Source organism: Neodiprion fabricii, chromosome 1 (assembly GCF_021155785.1).
Source record: "Neodiprion fabricii isolate iyNeoFabr1 chromosome 1, iyNeoFabr1.1, whole genome shotgun sequence".
In the NCBI taxonomy this organism is placed as follows: Eukaryota; Metazoa; Arthropoda; class Insecta; order Hymenoptera; family Diprionidae; genus Neodiprion; species Neodiprion fabricii.
The window spans coordinates 32,242,520-32,258,655 of NC_060239.1; the positions used below are offsets into that span (position 1 = coordinate 32,242,520).

General features: G+C 38.4%; 5 protein-coding genes across 10 annotated transcripts; 3 read left to right on the top strand and 2 right to left on the bottom strand.

Moving 5' to 3' along the window:
* Positions 1-1,174: 1,174 nt before the first annotated feature.
* LOC124174439 (cap-specific mRNA (nucleoside-2'-O-)-methyltransferase 1) lies at positions 1,175-5,067 on the top strand. The gene is made up of 3 exons (XM_046553607.1): positions 1,175-1,642; positions 1,844-3,896; positions 3,967-5,067. Exons 1-3 carry the CDS (start codon positions 1,624-1,626, stop codon positions 4,445-4,447), a joined length of 2,553 nt encoding a protein of 850 aa, XP_046409563.1. The 5' UTR covers positions 1,175-1,623; the 3' UTR covers positions 4,448-5,067.
* Positions 4,728-7,391, bottom strand: LOC124174443 (nudC domain-containing protein 1). Its single transcript, XM_046553612.1, has 4 exons — positions 7,250-7,391; positions 6,114-7,107; positions 5,671-6,032; positions 4,728-5,494 (listed from the first exon to the last, which is right to left on the bottom strand). Exons 1-4 carry the CDS (start codon positions 7,359-7,361, stop codon positions 5,289-5,291), a joined length of 1,674 nt encoding a protein of 557 aa, XP_046409568.1. The 5' UTR covers positions 7,362-7,391; the 3' UTR covers positions 4,728-5,288.
* LOC124174445 (glutamate-rich WD repeat-containing protein 1) lies at positions 5,997-9,954 on the top strand. Of its 4 annotated transcripts, none has more exons than XM_046553616.1 (5): positions 5,997-6,147; positions 6,855-6,935; positions 7,985-8,489; positions 8,613-9,020; positions 9,103-9,954. In XM_046553616.1, the coding sequence occupies exons 3-5, from the start codon at positions 7,987-7,989 to the stop codon at positions 9,587-9,589; spliced, it is 1,398 nt and encodes a 465-aa protein (XP_046409572.1). In that variant the 5' UTR covers positions 5,997-6,147; positions 6,855-6,935; positions 7,985-7,986; the 3' UTR covers positions 9,590-9,954. The 4 variants fall into 4 exon arrangements, with proteins under 4 accessions (XP_046409572.1, XP_046409574.1, XP_046409571.1 ...); XM_046553617.1 differs by lacking the exons at positions 5,997-6,147; positions 6,855-6,935 and adding exons at positions 7,486-7,548; positions 7,626-7,692; XM_046553618.1 differs by lacking the exons at positions 5,997-6,147; positions 6,855-6,935 and adding an exon at positions 7,070-7,144.
* Positions 9,955-9,983: 29 nt separating this feature from the next.
* LOC124174449 (NADH dehydrogenase [ubiquinone] flavoprotein 2, mitochondrial) lies at positions 9,984-11,345 on the bottom strand. Of its 3 annotated transcripts, none has more exons than XM_046553623.1 (4): positions 11,305-11,345; positions 10,926-11,048; positions 10,385-10,843; positions 9,984-10,267 (listed from the first exon to the last, which is right to left on the bottom strand). In XM_046553623.1, the coding sequence occupies exons 1-4, from the start codon at positions 11,305-11,307 to the stop codon at positions 10,091-10,093; spliced, it is 762 nt and encodes a 253-aa protein (XP_046409579.1). In that variant the 5' UTR covers positions 11,308-11,345; the 3' UTR covers positions 9,984-10,090. The 3 variants fall into 3 exon arrangements, with proteins under 3 accessions (XP_046409579.1, XP_046409580.1, XP_046409581.1); XM_046553624.1 differs by lacking the exon at positions 11,305-11,345 and adding an exon at positions 11,092-11,266 and having other exon boundaries at positions 10,926-11,006; XM_046553625.1 differs by lacking the exon at positions 11,305-11,345 and adding an exon at positions 11,092-11,264 and having other exon boundaries at positions 10,926-10,988.
* A 181-nt stretch (positions 11,346-11,526) lies between these two features.
* On the top strand, positions 11,527-15,830 carry LOC124174438 (xylosyltransferase oxt). The gene is made up of 7 exons (XM_046553606.1): positions 11,527-11,933; positions 12,079-12,551; positions 12,752-12,894; positions 13,061-13,227; positions 13,618-13,999; positions 14,166-15,142; positions 15,227-15,830. The coding sequence occupies exons 1-7, from the start codon at positions 11,763-11,765 to the stop codon at positions 15,668-15,670; spliced, it is 2,757 nt and encodes a 918-aa protein (XP_046409562.1). The 5' UTR covers positions 11,527-11,762; the 3' UTR covers positions 15,671-15,830.
* Positions 15,831-16,136: the final 306 nt, after the last annotated feature.

Sequence of the window (16,136 nt, forward strand, 5' to 3'; positions counted from 1 at the left end):
GACATTACATGATGATTTCATTTTTGATCAATGTGAATTGCCGTGAAAATCCGCAATTTCTTCTATTTCTTGTCCAATGATAACACGTCGGGAATATTTTTGATTCGATAATGGAATATCAGTTCATCCCGGAAGTCGACAACACTGGTTCATGCATTACTCGATTGACCGTTAAATGTTCTTTACCTGCCACGATCAATTCCAATTAAAAATTACAGATTTAAACAATAAACAAAAATGCCATGTAAAAGCAACAAACCGACGAGAAGGATGCGTTCCTACGTCCAGTTAAAACAAATCCGCATCGAGGCAACAACAGAGTAGGCAATTGTTTATTACGATGAAAATATTATTATGAACTTAGTAGCACTGTAACACCCGTATTCATAGTCTCTCCTTATCTCAAGGATAAGGGACGCCTTGATGAAGGCTTCCTTGAATCTTAGAGGCGTCCTCGTTTCATAGTCACAACTTGGCTCTCCCTTCCAGAAAGTAGACATATTTAGAGATATGTGTGGATATGTGATTGCTTATCGTGGTCAAACTGCTGATCGAAGCGCCACTCGGCTATATTTAAATCTAACTTAAACCGCTTGGCTCTCATTGTCAAGTTGCGTCGGTTCATGAGAGTGTGTGACCTCATAGAAGTTAACCTGCAGACTGGCTGTGATCCTGCGTCATAAGTGCATAGACGCCAAGCGCAAGCGCAAGCATTGGCTGCATGAAACGAAACAGCCAATTGCAGTGCCGAAGGTTTCCTTAAGGAAGCTCGAGACCTGCCTTAAAAGAAGGAGGCCAATAAAACATGAAATGAGGAACTCCTCAAGAAAGGACTATGAATACGGGTGTTAGCTGTTGACTGAAATAGTCTTTAGTCAACGCCTTTAGCTAAGCATATATCTACCATGGCGCTGGATCTACTAGATAGAGGGCCTAGCGCGGCGCAATATAAAACAGTGGAATTGCCACCATTCTGTAGGACCAATAACATCTGTGACGACATTGTCGTAACTTGTCTCAAGTGTTGTTACCACGACAACGTGTCCAACCACGGTTTGCTTACTTTTATCAATGAAATTGAATGAATTTATTAGTGAAATGATGTAGAACTTTCAAAAGCAATTTTCATGTTTAAATCTCCCGCGCATAAGGTAGGTTGTGGCTCTATAAGATGGCTGCCGCATGCTCGGTCAACTCGACCGAGTTGCTAGCACTGCTAGCGGGGCTCGCATGCGAAGCATAGGCGTTGACTGCATAGGCGATCCTTTATCTTATCAGGTGCTCTTGATACATCTACATACATGCAAATCAAAACGTATTCCTAGCTACTACACTTACTGAAATAGTGCCTACCCGACGAATTTCCAACTTCCCGCACTCTCGACATGGACTCCCCCTTATCCTCTCTGGATTCCCTTCATTGTTTGCTTGGTTTACATTTGTATTTAGTGGTAGTAGAAATGGCTACACGGCAACTGGGTAAATGACCTACACATCGGGACAGTTCTGCGAAATCTGAAAGATAAATACGTCCCGTGTACTTTCGTAACTGCAACTTACCTTACGTTGCAGTGGCTGTTCGAGCATTCAAATAATAATAATACTGGATGTGATTGAATAAATATGGAATCCAGATTAAGCGGTTCGTACATTGTTTATATTGATTATGTCAAAAATAAAAATCATATTGCAAAAGAACCAAATAATTCAATGGCCTTGTTGTCTATCTTGCTATTTATTAAAATAATCCCTCATAGAATTTATTTTTCTAACGCTGCGACTTTTCTTTATCGCAATGAGAAATTTTCTTTCAAACATCAATCAATGTAATGTGTTTATTTAGACACGAGCGACAGCGAAGATGAAGTTTACAGAGTGGGTTTTGGAGGGCAAGGCCAAACCCATACGGTTATTGAGCCGCAAGAAAATTTAGAACGCTATGGAAGGAGATCATTCAGTTCAGATACAGATCCCGAACCAACAACGGAAACTCAGGCACAGGGATCGGCCACTAAGCTAAATGAATTTAAATCTGGACGTAAACGCCTTCATGGGGATAAGGAGGTGGATAAAAATGGTGCGAGATTTATGAAAAAGAGTCGAACCGAGGGTCTCGAACTTGGAGCTAGTGTGGTTGATAATAAGGCTCAAAGGATGATGGCCAATATGGGTTACAAGTCGGGTACTGGGCTGGGTAAGGCAGGCCAGGGTCGCATTGAACCAGTCGAAATGTCAACACAACGCGGTCGTAGAGGTTTGGGTCTTCACATACCAGGATTGGACGTAGCGAGTCAACAGTGGGACCCATCTTTAGAAGAAATAAAACTCCAAGAGGACATGGAATGGTTAACCAATAATCACTTTTCGGTACCAGATATGGACACCCTACAGGATTGGCTAGTGTTTGGCCCCAAAAAATTGGACATTGACAATGAGGTGACATTCTGTGAAGAAAATGTTCTCAAAGATGTATTGAATTCAAAGTCTGTGTTCGACAAGCTGGATGGAAATGAATTACGGCGAGCTCGAACAAGATCAAATCCATTCGAAACAATCCGTGGAGCATTTTTCCTGAATCGTGCTGCTGTCAAAATGGCTAATATGGACAGAGCTGCTGATTTCGTATTCACAGAACCAAAGAATTTGCATCCAAATGAACTATTGTACTTTGCTGATATCTGCGCTGGTCCTGGAGGGTTCAGCGAGTATGTTTTGTGGAAAAAAAAATGGAACGCCAAGGGATTTGGTTTCACACTGCGAGGTGAAAATGATTTCAAACTCGACGAATTTTACGCAGGACCTTGTGAAACTTTTCATCCTTATTATGGGCCGAAAGACAATGGCGACGTCTATGACCCAGAAAATCAGAAAGGTTTTCGGGATCTTATAATGGAAGACACCGGAGGAAAAGGGTTACACTTCACGATGGCTGACGGTGGCTTTTCGGTCGAAGGGCAAGAAAATATTCAAGAAATATTGTCCAAACAATTATATCTGTGCCAATGTCTGGTTGCATTAATGGTCTTGAAGGATGGTGGCCATTTTGTTGTCAAGTTATTCGATCTATTTACACATTTTAGTGCAGGTCTAATATACTTGATGTATCGCTGCTTTGATCGGATATGCATTTTTAAGCCTAATTCATCCCGCCCTGCTAATTCAGAAAGATATTTATTATGTTTGGGTAAACGGCCAGACGTTTCAGATGTAATAGCATACTTGTCTCGAGTAAATGAGCACTTGCTTCACCCCAGCAAAAGCAAAGATGACAACGACGTTTTACAGCTAGTGTCGCCAAGTGAGTTAGAAAACGAGAAATATTTCAAGAATTATTTAATCAAGTCCAACAATACACTAGGCAGAAAACAAGTTATAGGGCTCGTAAAAATAGCTGCATTTTGCAACAATCCCACACTTACGGAACCGACTCAAGGAGATATGAGAAAAGAGTGCCTTGTTCACTGGGGTCTACCAGACAAACCTCGAACAGTACCAAAACTTGGTAACCCACAAGCACGTCTGCAGGGTCTAATCACGAACAACACTCTCAACTTTCTATCTGCGCCACAGACAGAACTTTCAAAGTCGAACGTTGAAACAAAATTGTTGACTAGTCCATTGGATTGGTTTTGTATGCCTTGTGTAACAGGCTTAGAAAAACCACTGGCTACGTTTTATCTTGGTCTAGGAAGATCTAATGTGTTTCGTCTAGAGAAGAACACCTGGAGATGTGAACCTGGTGCACCAGAGCTACCACCAGATACCCTTGTTTATGCAGAAATGGCTGGAGAATTGCGCAGTGAATATCGCTCGCAACATAGAACACCCGCACTCCATATTTTAGATGCATACTTACTTGGTGGCGTAGACATTAGCCAGTTGCACTTAAGTGATAGGTAAGTGCCTCTCAGGGTAGCAGTAATTCACAACTCGTTTCAATGCTACATTAATATCAATTTGTTACAGATCCGCGAAAATAAAAAAATTCTGTGCTGCTCTGAGAAAACCAAGTGGACAGCAGGCTATACAAGTTCGTGCTAAGAATCTTTACCCATTGATCAATGGTTTGGAAGACGAATTATACTCGTGCCTGGAACTTCGCACAATGAAAAATGGGAATGAAGTGATGGCTTATGCACCCTTGATCGGCAGTAATTTGAACGAAAATAGTAGAGACGACCCTTATTACTTTGTTATGAATAGCATTCTATTTTTCAAAGGTACTGCAAATCCCTGGCATTGCCATGTAAGTCGATCGAGCGGACACAAGTATTATTACAATCCAAAATCAAAAGAAACAAAGTATGACTACGAGAGACCAGCCGATGCCATTGCTAGCTTCTGCGAAAGTTTCTCTGAACGACTTGTTTGGTATTGGCCACCTTCTCAGGACTTGACTAGAAACAATCTAGTAGATTTACTCAAAGCTAAGCATCGCCCGCCATAAGATTGCACCTAAGAAATACATTGAATCCTGTTGGATGATTGGAATATATAAATTTGAAATATTTGTGATGGTATATTTGAGTGTTGTGATTGATCAGTTCGAACCTTGGTGTAACGCAAAATAGTTTGTGCGCTGTACCCAAACCAATTTTCTTATTTTAATGTTATCGGACAAAATAGGTAATGCTAGATGACTACTATTAATCTGATCATTTGAACTCAATCGTATTGTTCATCTTACGAAAACTGACCATGATGCTGAATTTATTTTTTACGTAAACTGATTGATGAAAAGGATCAAATGAATGTAACTTGTATCTAGTAAGATTGGCTACTATATTTTGAAAACAGTCAAAATTGATGATGTTGTTGAAATTTATTAGTTTAAATTGATGAAAACTTTGAAATGAATGAGACTCCTTAATATGTGGTGCATAGTAGCAACTATTTACAAATCATTCTCGGTTTCAAGGGCAGAGATATTCAAATAACTATTCTGCTTTTAATTGTAAGGATTTGCTGTTGTTATTCTACCTTTCAGTTATTTTGACATACAGTAAAAAAGATATTTATTTTTCTCAATCAATTATATTGCAAAATAAATTTGTAATTATTATTTAATATTACATGACTTTCTTTCATTGTTCTTGACACATTCAAATTTGACATCATCCAGAGATTACTTGTCAAACAAGAATATTCTTTGTATATCCTGTTTCTTTGCCATAAAATGTAAAAAAACATACAACATGAATACGTTATTCACATTTCAACGTTTGGTATATTTTTTACAAAAACTGGTGCTTTCACTGCCATTGAGTTAAAATGTAAGCTAAATACATCTAAGGATTCATCTGCAATTGGTACAATTTATTCTTGGTCAATAAATACAGATAACGATTTGAAGCTGCAGCACCCAAAACAGGATTGGCTTGCACTTCACACCCCAAATCTACAATGCGTTGATGTCCTATTTTTGAGTTTCCAACTGGTTTTTCATACAGAAAAACATGTCTTGCATGCTCTACTATAGCTACGTACGACCCATCTGCAAAAATGATGTTTTTCTCAAACGAATAATGAAGTAATGGCTTAAAAATCTGCCAAAAAAAGAAAGTGAGACTGAGACATTAAATGTATGAAATAACAGGCTAGGGTGAGGTGAGACACTGCTAAGAACTGGAATAAATTTACAACAGATATTAAGCTCACAATCAGACTTACTAGGGGGAGAGACGCAAAACTTTTTGTTAGTCTTGCTTGCCTCTACGTATCCAAATCCAGGAAATGTAGAAATATGCTTCAATCTCCAATGTTCGTCATTACTTTCACCAGCAACCCAAACGCAGCCGTCATGATCATGTCTCAAACACAAGAGCTGGCCGTGTTTGACTCTTTGTGTGAACAAAACGCAGTTATTTGCACCTAAAATTACTAAATGAGTAGTCTTGTGAGAGTCTATATTAATTCTTTGGAATTGATTTTCTCTTTCTTGAATATCACATTCTTCTAGCTGCTCTGAGTTGAATCCCAACATTGGATGCCCACCTCCGGTTCCTGGCTCTTCAGTGCATAAATAGGCTAATCTGGGATGGGTTCATATTAAAAACAAAAAATGAATGTTCAGGAATATTTACAAATGATAAACGATATCCCTGGAGACATACCTGCTGTGAACTTCGGCTGCTAGAGCCTCATTTGGTAAGCATTCACCGCCAGTGTCCTCTTTAATCAGCTCATTCCACATTAACCCAGTCTCATTTTTGAATAAATCTATTTTTAGCGAATCTTTCTCATGTGACCAAGTTGTTAAATCTGGATCCAATCTATGCCCACTTTCCCCAGCCATCAATATCTGATCTTCATATTTTATGACAATATTATTAGGCTTGACGTCAACTTTAATTTGACTCTTATCAATGCCATCGAAAACTTTCAACCAAATGGTAAGCGAATCTTCATCCTGAGACCAGCAGTATTTTGGGATATTAATCTCTTGATTGCCTTTAGCTGGAATTTCCTTATTCACTGGTCTTAAAGAATCGTAAACAAAGGTAGCAGAGTCTTGACTCATTAAGTGTAAATAATTTCCGTTTGATTCTAAATTAGCATAATCAACAGCTCCCTTCACCCTCAAGATCCTCTTTCCAATAAATTTAACACCCAGCGATGAAGGTTCTGAACCCACTGTATCAATAGCTGGTGAAGAATATGTATACAAAACAACTTCAGAATGTTTTTTGCTGTCAATTTCAGTTATAAAGCACATTACAACGTTGATTATTGATTTATCTTCAACGTAGACTGAATCTAATATTATACCAGCATCTATATCTTCAAACACGTATGTTAACAAGGGTTGTGAGTCATTTTTAATAATTATTTCCAAATTTTTACACCCATTGCAGCCAACTATGATGTCTTCTGAAGCAAAACTCAGTGATGGATTATACACCGGGGCACCAGATTCAATTGAGAATTTGGTCAGGGTATGTACCAACTCTAAAAAACCATTTGTATCCAATTTCCATAATTCATTATCTTTGTTGACGAAATAACACTTGCCGTTAAACGGATTTTTATACAAATGATTATGGTAAGCGAAAGACCTTGCTTCAAGCCAGGAATCTTGAGAACTACTGGGTTCCACTCGCAGCACCTCTGAAATAACAGGCAGCACAGTCATATGAAGGCCAAGGTTTCTTTTACATCGTTAATTAAACAATTAATAATAAATCCAAAACTTTTAGTCGATACATGTTGAAAATCTGACAGCCAATCTTCCGTAGTGTTGATTGTTTACCTGTCTCCAGATCTTTTTCTAGAATAAGTATTGGCTCGTCAAGAAATTGATATTTTTCGAAGTTGGGGTACAAAAGACCCTTGTCTGGTCGTAGTTCTATGATATCAGGCATCGAAGCAAGTGGTTATTTGCGTCTCAAAACTGTTTATTCATTAATATCACTTGAATCTACGACTTGGTAATTCGCATCTACACTGACGTTGCGTCGTCGCGCGTCTTCAGGCGTGATACATACCCTAACCTAACTTCTTTCATCAGTGTGTACGGCGTACTGGACTTTCCTTAAGGTTGAAACATTAGTAAGTATATAAATGAAAAGCAGAGATATAATGTAAAATTTTCGGGAAAGCGCTCATTCAGATGATTGCTTGGACGGGTTAATATCATTCAGAGAGATATCATTCCTCGATAAATTTATACAGAGCCACTTTATTCGAGGTTAGGTAAGTCCCAGTTAGCATGCGATGGATTTTCAAGAGAGAGATTCGTAATCGTATTTAGACTGGAAATACGTTGTACTCGATAGTTGTTCTATTTCATTACGCATGGAATATTGAGTGACAGGCTGTATTCCAAAATTTTCCTTGAAAGATACTTTGGAGTAACACATGTGCCCTGACGACAAATAGATATCGTTATACATCTTTGATTTTTCTTTACTGTATGTTCGTCTATCAGTAATAATTCGTGCACCTTTATATCTATGTGAATTTTTTTTTTCTACAAAAAAAAAAGTAATGGATCCTGCAGAAGAAGCGATGATAGAAGTTGACGATAGAGAAGCAGAAGATGATGGAGATGATGATGACGATGACGAAGCGGAAGATGAAGATATGGAAGCAGAAGACGATAATGATACAGAGAAAAAAAGTAAAATTTACTTGCCAGGACAGCCACTAGAAAAAGGAGAAGAATTGGTAGTAGATCATTCAGCATATAGAATGTTACATCAAGCTCAAACAGGGGCTCCGTGTCTAAGCTTTGACATTATCAGGGATGACCTCGGTATCTCACGGGAGACATATCCCATGTCAATGTACATGCTAGCTGGTACGCAAGCTGCAAGAACACATGTCAATAACCTACTTGTCATGAAAATGTCTAACCTGCATGGCACTGCTCGTAACAATGAGGAATCTGACGAGTCTGATTCAGATGATGATGACGATGAAGACGAAGCTCGAGCTCCTGTTATGACAGTTGCTTCTATAAAACATCAGGGCTGTGTGAATAGAGTGAGGTAAGCATTGTGCTCTGTCTAATGATATGGTTGAACTAGTTTTCCGTAGAAAAATTCTGACACAATAATTAGGAGCATTGAGTTGAGTTTCCTATCCACAGAGTTTAACACTGTTTGTCACAGATGTACGCAAGTGCGGAACAAAGTCTTTGCTGCAAGTTGGAGTGAACTGGGTCGTGTATCTCTTTGGGATTTGAACGAGCAGCTGAGAGCAGTAGACGATCCCTTGTTACTGAGTAATTACCGTAAGCGAAATGACCAAGGCAATGATGGAGCCAAACCAATATTTACATTCAAAGGACACCTGCAGGAAGGATATGGCTTGGACTGGTGTCCTACCGAAGAAGGAACTCTGGCATCGGGTGATTGTAAAGGCAACATTCACATCTGGCATCACAATAATAGCAGCAGTGGTGAAGACTGGCTTGTAGATCAAAGGCCTTATAATTCCCATGCTCCACATAGTGTTGAGGATCTCCAATGGTCCCCAAACGAAAGGCATGTGCTTGCCTCATGTTCCGTCGATAAAAGGTTTGATATATGCTCAAGTATATTCCGTGGCCTTATTCTTAGTTAATTTTGACAAAATTTTTGACCGAATTATTGTCTTCAGTATAAAAATTTGGGACACAAGAGCAAGTCCTCAGGCAGCGTGCATGCTGACAGCAGGAGCGGCACATACAGCTGATGTAAATGTAATCTCATGGAACAGAAAAGAATCGCGTTTCCTGGTATCTGGTGGCGATGATGGTATTCTACACATATGGGATTTGCGACAATTCAGTCCCAATGGTACTAAACCAGTTGCAACTTTCAAACAACATACAGCGCCGATAACAAGTGTAGAATGGCATCCTGGCGAAGCCACTGTCCTCGCGTCCGCTGGTGCAGATGATCAAATAGCACAATGGGATCTCTCAGTGGAAGCAGATAATATTGCAGAACAAGACAGTCAGCTTGCATCATTACCGCCTCAATTATTATTCGTACATCAGGGTCAAACTGACGTGAAGGAATTACATTGGCATCCGCAGTGCCCAGGTACTCTTGTATCTACTGCTCATTCAGGTTTTAATGTATTTCGTACGATTAGTGTATGATATGTATTGGCTTGCAATAAAGTACTGTAAGAAGACACTGCCTCAAACATTTACCATGAATACTGTCTTAAGAATATTGCATTAAAGAGAGAGATAACAAATCTTGGCTTTATTGATAGTTGTGTAAAGTTTTATTTTCACTAATTGATAGCATTGAAGTCAGTCATCTAGGTAAATACGTTATATATACATGTATTTTATGTATGTATAATAATCAATTAATTACAGGTATAGAGTAAATAGATATCTGAATTTCATGCATATTGCGTATAATACATGTATAAATATTAACCCATTCATGGGACACTTGGCCGTTATGTTTATCGTCCAGCGTTATATACTTTCTTTTAAATAATCTGCTAAAACTAGCTCAAAAAATAATAATTTCCACTGGTAATTTGTAACGATCTAGAATATTATTTATTGGGCTATCCATATAGCAGTGTTACTTGACTCGCAAAAGTCATATCTACTTTTACAGAAGTATTAGGTGATTGTTTTCTATAAATCTGAACGAATTTTGAAGCCAGGGCCAGGTGGAGGGCTGGTTAAGGTTGTCAATTGACCTGCTGGTTCTGCAGCAAATCGGGATGACACTTGAGGTCCTGGTGGTGGTTTATCTTGACCATTCTTTAATGCGTTTATTATTTTCTCTGTAGTCTCGGCAGTAAGGTCTTCCTATTGGTATGTTAACAAAGTACAAATGTTAATACTAGATATTAATCACATATGAAAATATGGTACTTTCATTTAAAGATGCGGAATGCTTGTAGACATGAAAGGTGCTCTACATACATAATAGTCATCGTTTACTTGGAGCATTGGAGCGTTGGCACAAGCTCCCAGACATTCCACCTCGATAACTGTGAAGAGTTTATCAGCAGATGTGTGGCCAACTGCACAATTAGCTGCTTTAGTTACAGCCTGAAGGATCTCATCAGAGCCACGAAGCCAACAAGGTGTGCATGTGCATACTTGGACGTGATATTTTCCTACTGGCTGCCGATTGAACATTGTGTAGAACGTGGCCACTTCGTATACGCGCATGTTAGGTAGTTTCAAAATCTCTGCTACTTTGTGCATGGCTGAAATAGGCAACCATCCGAGTTGGCGTTGCGCCAAATCTAGCAAGGGCATCATAGCTCCGCGCTTATGACCCTCGGGATAAATTGCCAGGATTGCTTCGACACGTTTCTTGTTTGCCTCATTGAACTCGAACGGAGTATTAGGATTGTTCTCTTCAGAATCTCGGTGCTACGACAAGTGGCATTAGAATGTTTGGATAAGCAATACCAAACATCAATCAAGTGCTATTTTAATAAAATTACAAACTTACGACGAATAAATGATCTGACAACCGTCCCGCAGACGACTGTACTCCTCTGACGTTTTTTAGAGCCTTGAACAGAGAACAATTCTTTAGAAGCAACACACGTATGACCCGATTGGAGGTTAGGTTCTGGAATTACATAAGGAGAGTAATGAAATTTCAATAGTCTCACCAAAAGGCTGCGAGCTCTCTGCAGAGTCCCCAGCATCGTTTTTAATTATTGTACACTTCTGCGTTTACACAAACGGGAAGACCAGTTCATATAATACCGAATCAACTGTGAGCAATTGTACTCAGCGCGGGCATTGATGACACAAAAGCTAGAATGTTAACTCCCCAATGCTGGCTCGGTACGGGAATAATCTCAAATTAAAACCTGACTTACCATCAACGGTATCACAACGCTTTATACAGGCTCCATAAGCCATTGATTTCTTCGAATCACAGCTAAGATCAAGCACACGAAGTGCTTGTGATTGGTCATACTACGCTAATTTTGTTTCGCTCTCATTGAAAACCCACCTGACTAGGTTTTCTGAATTGTCGGAAAGCTACGCTCTTGTGATTTTTGTTCTCTGCTTTACGTAAATTATTACTTACATCTTATTGTTAGTCATTCATAAGCCGTTGAGTGAAGACTGATAACAGTCTTCACTCAACGGGTGTTATAGGTGCATAAAAGTTCATTAATACGTGAGATTTAAATTGTAATTAGACCGCTTGTTCCTTGCAATAAAATTTTTTATGCGTCAGTGTCCTTCTACGTCACGTTTTTACCCAGTGTTTTTACTTGTAATTTAAAAAAGAAGATTCGTGTGCACCGGGTACATAGGCCAATCGAAAATGGCATCCGGAAAGAATCAGCATGATAATAGATCATCTAATTGTTTGCGAAAGTATCGGATATTTTTCGTATTTGGCATAGCCATATTATGTGTGCAAGTATACTTAGCTTATACCTTTTTTGCTCTGGAGAGTGAAAATCGCAGGGTAATAAAATCATCATTAAATAACGTAAGTGTTCACATGCTTAATCAATCTTCTTAATTCTTTGTTCTTCGCTGTAATTTGTTTCTTACTGTGGTCAGTTGAAATATTTCCAATCATTGCTAAATAGCGAGTGCACCCTAATAGTCAGCAATCTTTTTTTCCACACAAGGATATTCTCTCGGTAGCTGAAGAAGGAGGTGGTCTTCTGACAGGTTCTCGGCAGCTCAAACTACCTCCGGACAAACTAGAGACCAATACAATAAAAGGTGCTCATTATCGTAATCGAACAACCAGGGTGAAATTAGACCTGAAATCGCTGAATTTTACCCCCGATTGTGAGATAACTGGCAGAGAAGCAGTGAGCGCCATTACGAGAGCAAAATCTCAGACTTGCAAGCAGCGAATTGCTAGTGTAACTTGCCTGAGTCAACAGGGTCTCCTTTATCCTAAGAACTTGCAATCATCTTGTCCACATTCTCCTGGTTTTCTTGATAAGCCAAAAAACTTGGGTTGCTTCAAAGACGACAAAACACTCCAAGTACTATCTGGTTACTATGCTGTTTACAAAGGTGAAAACTCACCTGATTACTGCGCCAAAATGTGCTTACAGTCAGGTTACCCCTACTCGGGTGTTGAATATTCGTTAGTATACTTCTTATTTATCTTTATCAATTTATTCTCTTGGTCTAAATGTGTATTTTGTTATCTGTTAGACTCTCATTCTAACTAATAAAAATGCTGCAACGCCAATGGACAGAATTCTGAGGACCCTTGCCTCACATGTACCACAATAAATATTGATTATTTGTAATTGACAACTAATCTGAATGAATGTATTACAGAATTGAGTGTTTTTGTGGAATGGAGGAACCATCGCAGGTGAGACGTTTACCTGACTCAAGTTGTAATATGAAGTGTCCTGGGAATCCAAAGTTATCCTGTGGTGGTTATTTAACTATAAATATCTTCTGGAATGGCATACAAAGTAATCTAAATAACACATGCTATTTATTGTAAATACTCGATCTATAATAATTTAGTAATTTTTTGGTTTACATAAAGAAGGTGTTGGTACAGTCTATTAAATTAAATAATGCTTAGTTTTAATGTCCTAGTAAATGAATCAATCAATATTTAACTATTTCTTTCAGGATTCAGGCCTCAAGAAGCAAGAAATTCCAGCTCCAAAAATTCGAGAGAAAAACCTGCTCGAATAGCCTACTTGTTGACAGTAAATGGCAGAGCCAGTCGCCAGGTTAAACGTCTAATCAGTGTGCTGTATCATCCGTCACATTTCTTCTACATTCATGTGGATGCGGTAACTAAGAATAAAATAGAGTGCTAGATACCGATATAAAGAGTGGAATACCTCATATCTACTGTTTATATAGCACTTATGCTATGTCCTTGGATCGCCATGGGGCCAGGTCAGCATTTTAATCAAACTGTGCATCAAGAGTTATGAATTATACTCTTGTCTGATAGATATGCTTCCAACAGTGACCTTTAAAAGATTTATTATTGCATTTATAATATTTTAGAATAGAATATGAAATGTGCAGCTTTCATTATTTGTTGTCTGCTTTCGGTATCCAGCCCTCTTGTTTATATATTTTATATTATGAATAAATTGACGAACCATAAGATCTTGCTACAGACCTGTAACTTTTAATTTACAAAATTTATGGTTGGATGCATTTTATTACAGAGGCAAGATTACATGTACCGGGAGATGTTGGGAATTGAGAAAAAATGTACGACTAAAAATATTAGAGTAGCAAGAGGGATCGGCTTGCGACATGCAAGCATCTGGGGTGGCGCAAGCCTCTTGAAAACTCTTTTAAGTTCAGCGAACGAGATTTTGGCTCAAGATCATAATTGGGATTTTCTTGTGAATTTGTCAGAATCAGATTTTCCAGTTAAAAGCAATGCTCGGCTTACTGAGTTCCTCACTTTAAATAAAGGAATGAATTTTGTCAAGTCACACGGCAGAGAAGTACAACGCTTCATCACAAAGCAAGGACTAGACAAAAGCTTTGTTGAATGTGAAGCACGAATGTGGCGCATTGGTGATCGCAAATTACCGACAGGTATTAAATTATGATGCAATGTAAAATTATTATTACATTTATTAACTATTTGAAATCGCATGTCTAATACTCACAAATAGCTTGAATCCAACATATTTTATTACCAAATCTTTGCTTATTAATTTAGTTAATAACTAATAATAAATATTTTCTGTTTCACTGACAGGTATTCAAATTGATGGAGGAAGTGATTGGGTGGCGCTAAGTCGGGATTTCGTTGAATATGTGGCTAATCCAGTGCCAGACCCTCTAATATCTGGATTGCTAGAAGTGTTCCGATATACTTTGTTACCTGCAGAATCATTTTTTCATACTGCACTGCGAAATTCACGATTTTGTGATACGTACATTGACAACAATCTTCACGTCACTAATTGGAAACGGAAATTGGGCTGTAAATGTCAGTATAGAGCTATAGTAGATTGGTGTGGTTGTAGCCCGAATGACTTCAAATCCGAAGATTTTGGACGGATAAAAAGCACAGCAGATCGAAATTTATTCTTTGCCAGAAAATTTGAGCCAACAATCGATCAAAGAATTATAGACCGTACTGAGGAATGGATATATCCATCGAAAAGTAACAAAACTCAGAAACTGAAGGGTTACGATGCATACTGGCAAAGCGTGTACCACTATGCAGACCTCAGTCCGATGGCTGATGACACACTATTAACAATATCAGATTCTTTAGCTCGTCTCACCTACAAAAATTTGAAAATTGAAGACTACATTTTCAGTCAAATCAAGTTACTCGAGGCCACAGCTTATTTTCGATCCAATCGTTTTATTGGGATATTAATTCGATGTAATGCAAATACCAATGACCTAGAAAATTTGGAATCTTCAACATTTCAAAATGAATTTCCAGAACAAGTCGAATCTTTGATCTCGCTAAAGCAGAATATTACTATAACTAAATCCTGGAAAAATCGTATACGTAACCTGGCTGTTAGCACAGACTATGATCAAAAAGAACAGACGTTCAGAAACTTAGTTGCAGCAATGAGCGTACTATCAACTCCTGTTCTAGCATATGAACTAGTTCCTGGATTTACACCTCTACGTAATTTATCAGTATTGTGGGTTGATCCCTATGGCCATTTGGCAGATATGGGTCAACTACAGATGGAAGAAGCAACATTGGTGAGCAGCAAATAATTTTTTTCTTTCTCAAATGCAAAACATGAGTATAATTACTGTTTTTAAATCTATTCATTAATTTTCCAGTTTGGTCACATAAAACCTCAACTTGGAGAGCCGTTAGTCATTGGCACCTGGCATGTGCTCTTAATGGCAGACTCAGATTTAGTAGCAAAACTAAATTTCCTTGTAGTACCATTAGCGTATTGGAGAAATCAAAAGATCACTCTCCGAAAAGCTAAAGAGTTACATAATGGCTCTTTAGCACCATACCAAGTAAATGAAAACATAAATCACTGGTGGACAAATTATTTAAGTACTTCCACCGTAAATTCTAGTACGGCAGAACAGAGAATCGGTTTGGAGCTTGAACGGTGGATAGATGCTCTGGTGTCTGAATATTATGAGATAAAAAATACATGCTGGACGGTGGAAATGCCGGAAGTTCGGGGAAAACTTGAGAAATGCTCTGAGACTAGTTGGAGCTCACTAAGTCCTGATTACAAAGCTGACATACGCAACTTGTGCTAAGAATTTAACCAATTATGTGCCATTGCCCACTCCTATTCATAAATTTCATTAATCATTTGTATAATCATCTCTTAGATATTTTTATAATGACCAAGACTGTATATATGTATACATCGTTGTATTTGTATTTAAAAAAATATATTATATGTGCCCCTTTTGATTTTGCTGAATTTTTTTTTTTTTTTTAGTTGTTAGCGATAATAGTATAAAATTCTTATCTTGTCACGTTTTATCAGGGTCCTAGATTGCAATATTTCGTCTGCATCTCTGCTTGTAGAAGATTGCTTCCGATTAATGTAAATGCCTACGAAGGTAGAAAACTAGTTTCACGTTTGCAACATATTTTCAACGAAAGCGCTCAAAATACCGCTCACTGTAACGAGCGATATATCGAAGTGCGAGTGTATAGGGACCTTCGGGCGTGTGACACAACGTGATAGCTGCCTTCGGTCCTCTCTGTCTTTTG

Coding starts and splice junctions, on each gene's coding strand:
- LOC124174449 (XM_046553623.1), bottom strand. Junction 10,844..10,925: donor TGTCAGATCATTTATTCGTC/GTAAGTTTGTAA, acceptor CACTTGTCGTAG/CACCGAGATTCTGAAGAGAA. Junction 10,268..10,384: donor AAGTAAACGATGACTATTAT/GTATGTAGAGCA, acceptor ACATACCAATAG/GAAGACCTTACTGCCGAGAC.
- LOC124174439 (XM_046553607.1), top strand. Junction 3,897..3,966: donor CAGTTGCACTTAAGTGATAG/GTAAGTGCCTCT, acceptor AATTTGTTACAG/ATCCGCGAAAATAAAAAAAT.
- LOC124174445 (XM_046553616.1), top strand. CDS start 7,987: ATGGATCCTGCAGAAGAAGCGATGATAGAAGTTGACGATAGAGAAGCA. Junction 8,490..8,612: donor GGCTGTGTGAATAGAGTGAG/GTAAGCATTGTG, acceptor TGTTTGTCACAG/ATGTACGCAAGTGCGGAACA. Junction 9,021..9,102: donor TCATGTTCCGTCGATAAAAG/GTTTGATATATG, acceptor TATTGTCTTCAG/TATAAAAATTTGGGACACAA.
- LOC124174438 (XM_046553606.1), top strand. CDS start 11,763: ATGGCATCCGGAAAGAATCAGCATGATAATAGATCATCTAATTGTTTG. Junction 12,552..12,751: donor TACTCGGGTGTTGAATATTC/GTTAGTATACTT, acceptor AATGTATTACAG/AATTGAGTGTTTTTGTGGAA. Junction 14,000..14,165: donor TGATCGCAAATTACCGACAG/GTATTAAATTAT, acceptor TTTCACTGACAG/GTATTCAAATTGATGGAGGA.
- LOC124174443 (XM_046553612.1), bottom strand. CDS start 7,361: ATGCCTGATATCATAGAACTACGACCAGACAAGGGTCTTTTGTACCCC. Junction 7,108..7,249: donor AGAAAAAGATCTGGAGACAG/GTAAACAATCAA, acceptor CTGTTATTTCAG/AGGTGCTGCGAGTGGAACCC. Junction 6,033..6,113: donor GCAGCCGAAGTTCACAGCAG/GTATGTCTCCAG, acceptor AACCCATCCCAG/ATTAGCCTATTTATGCACTG.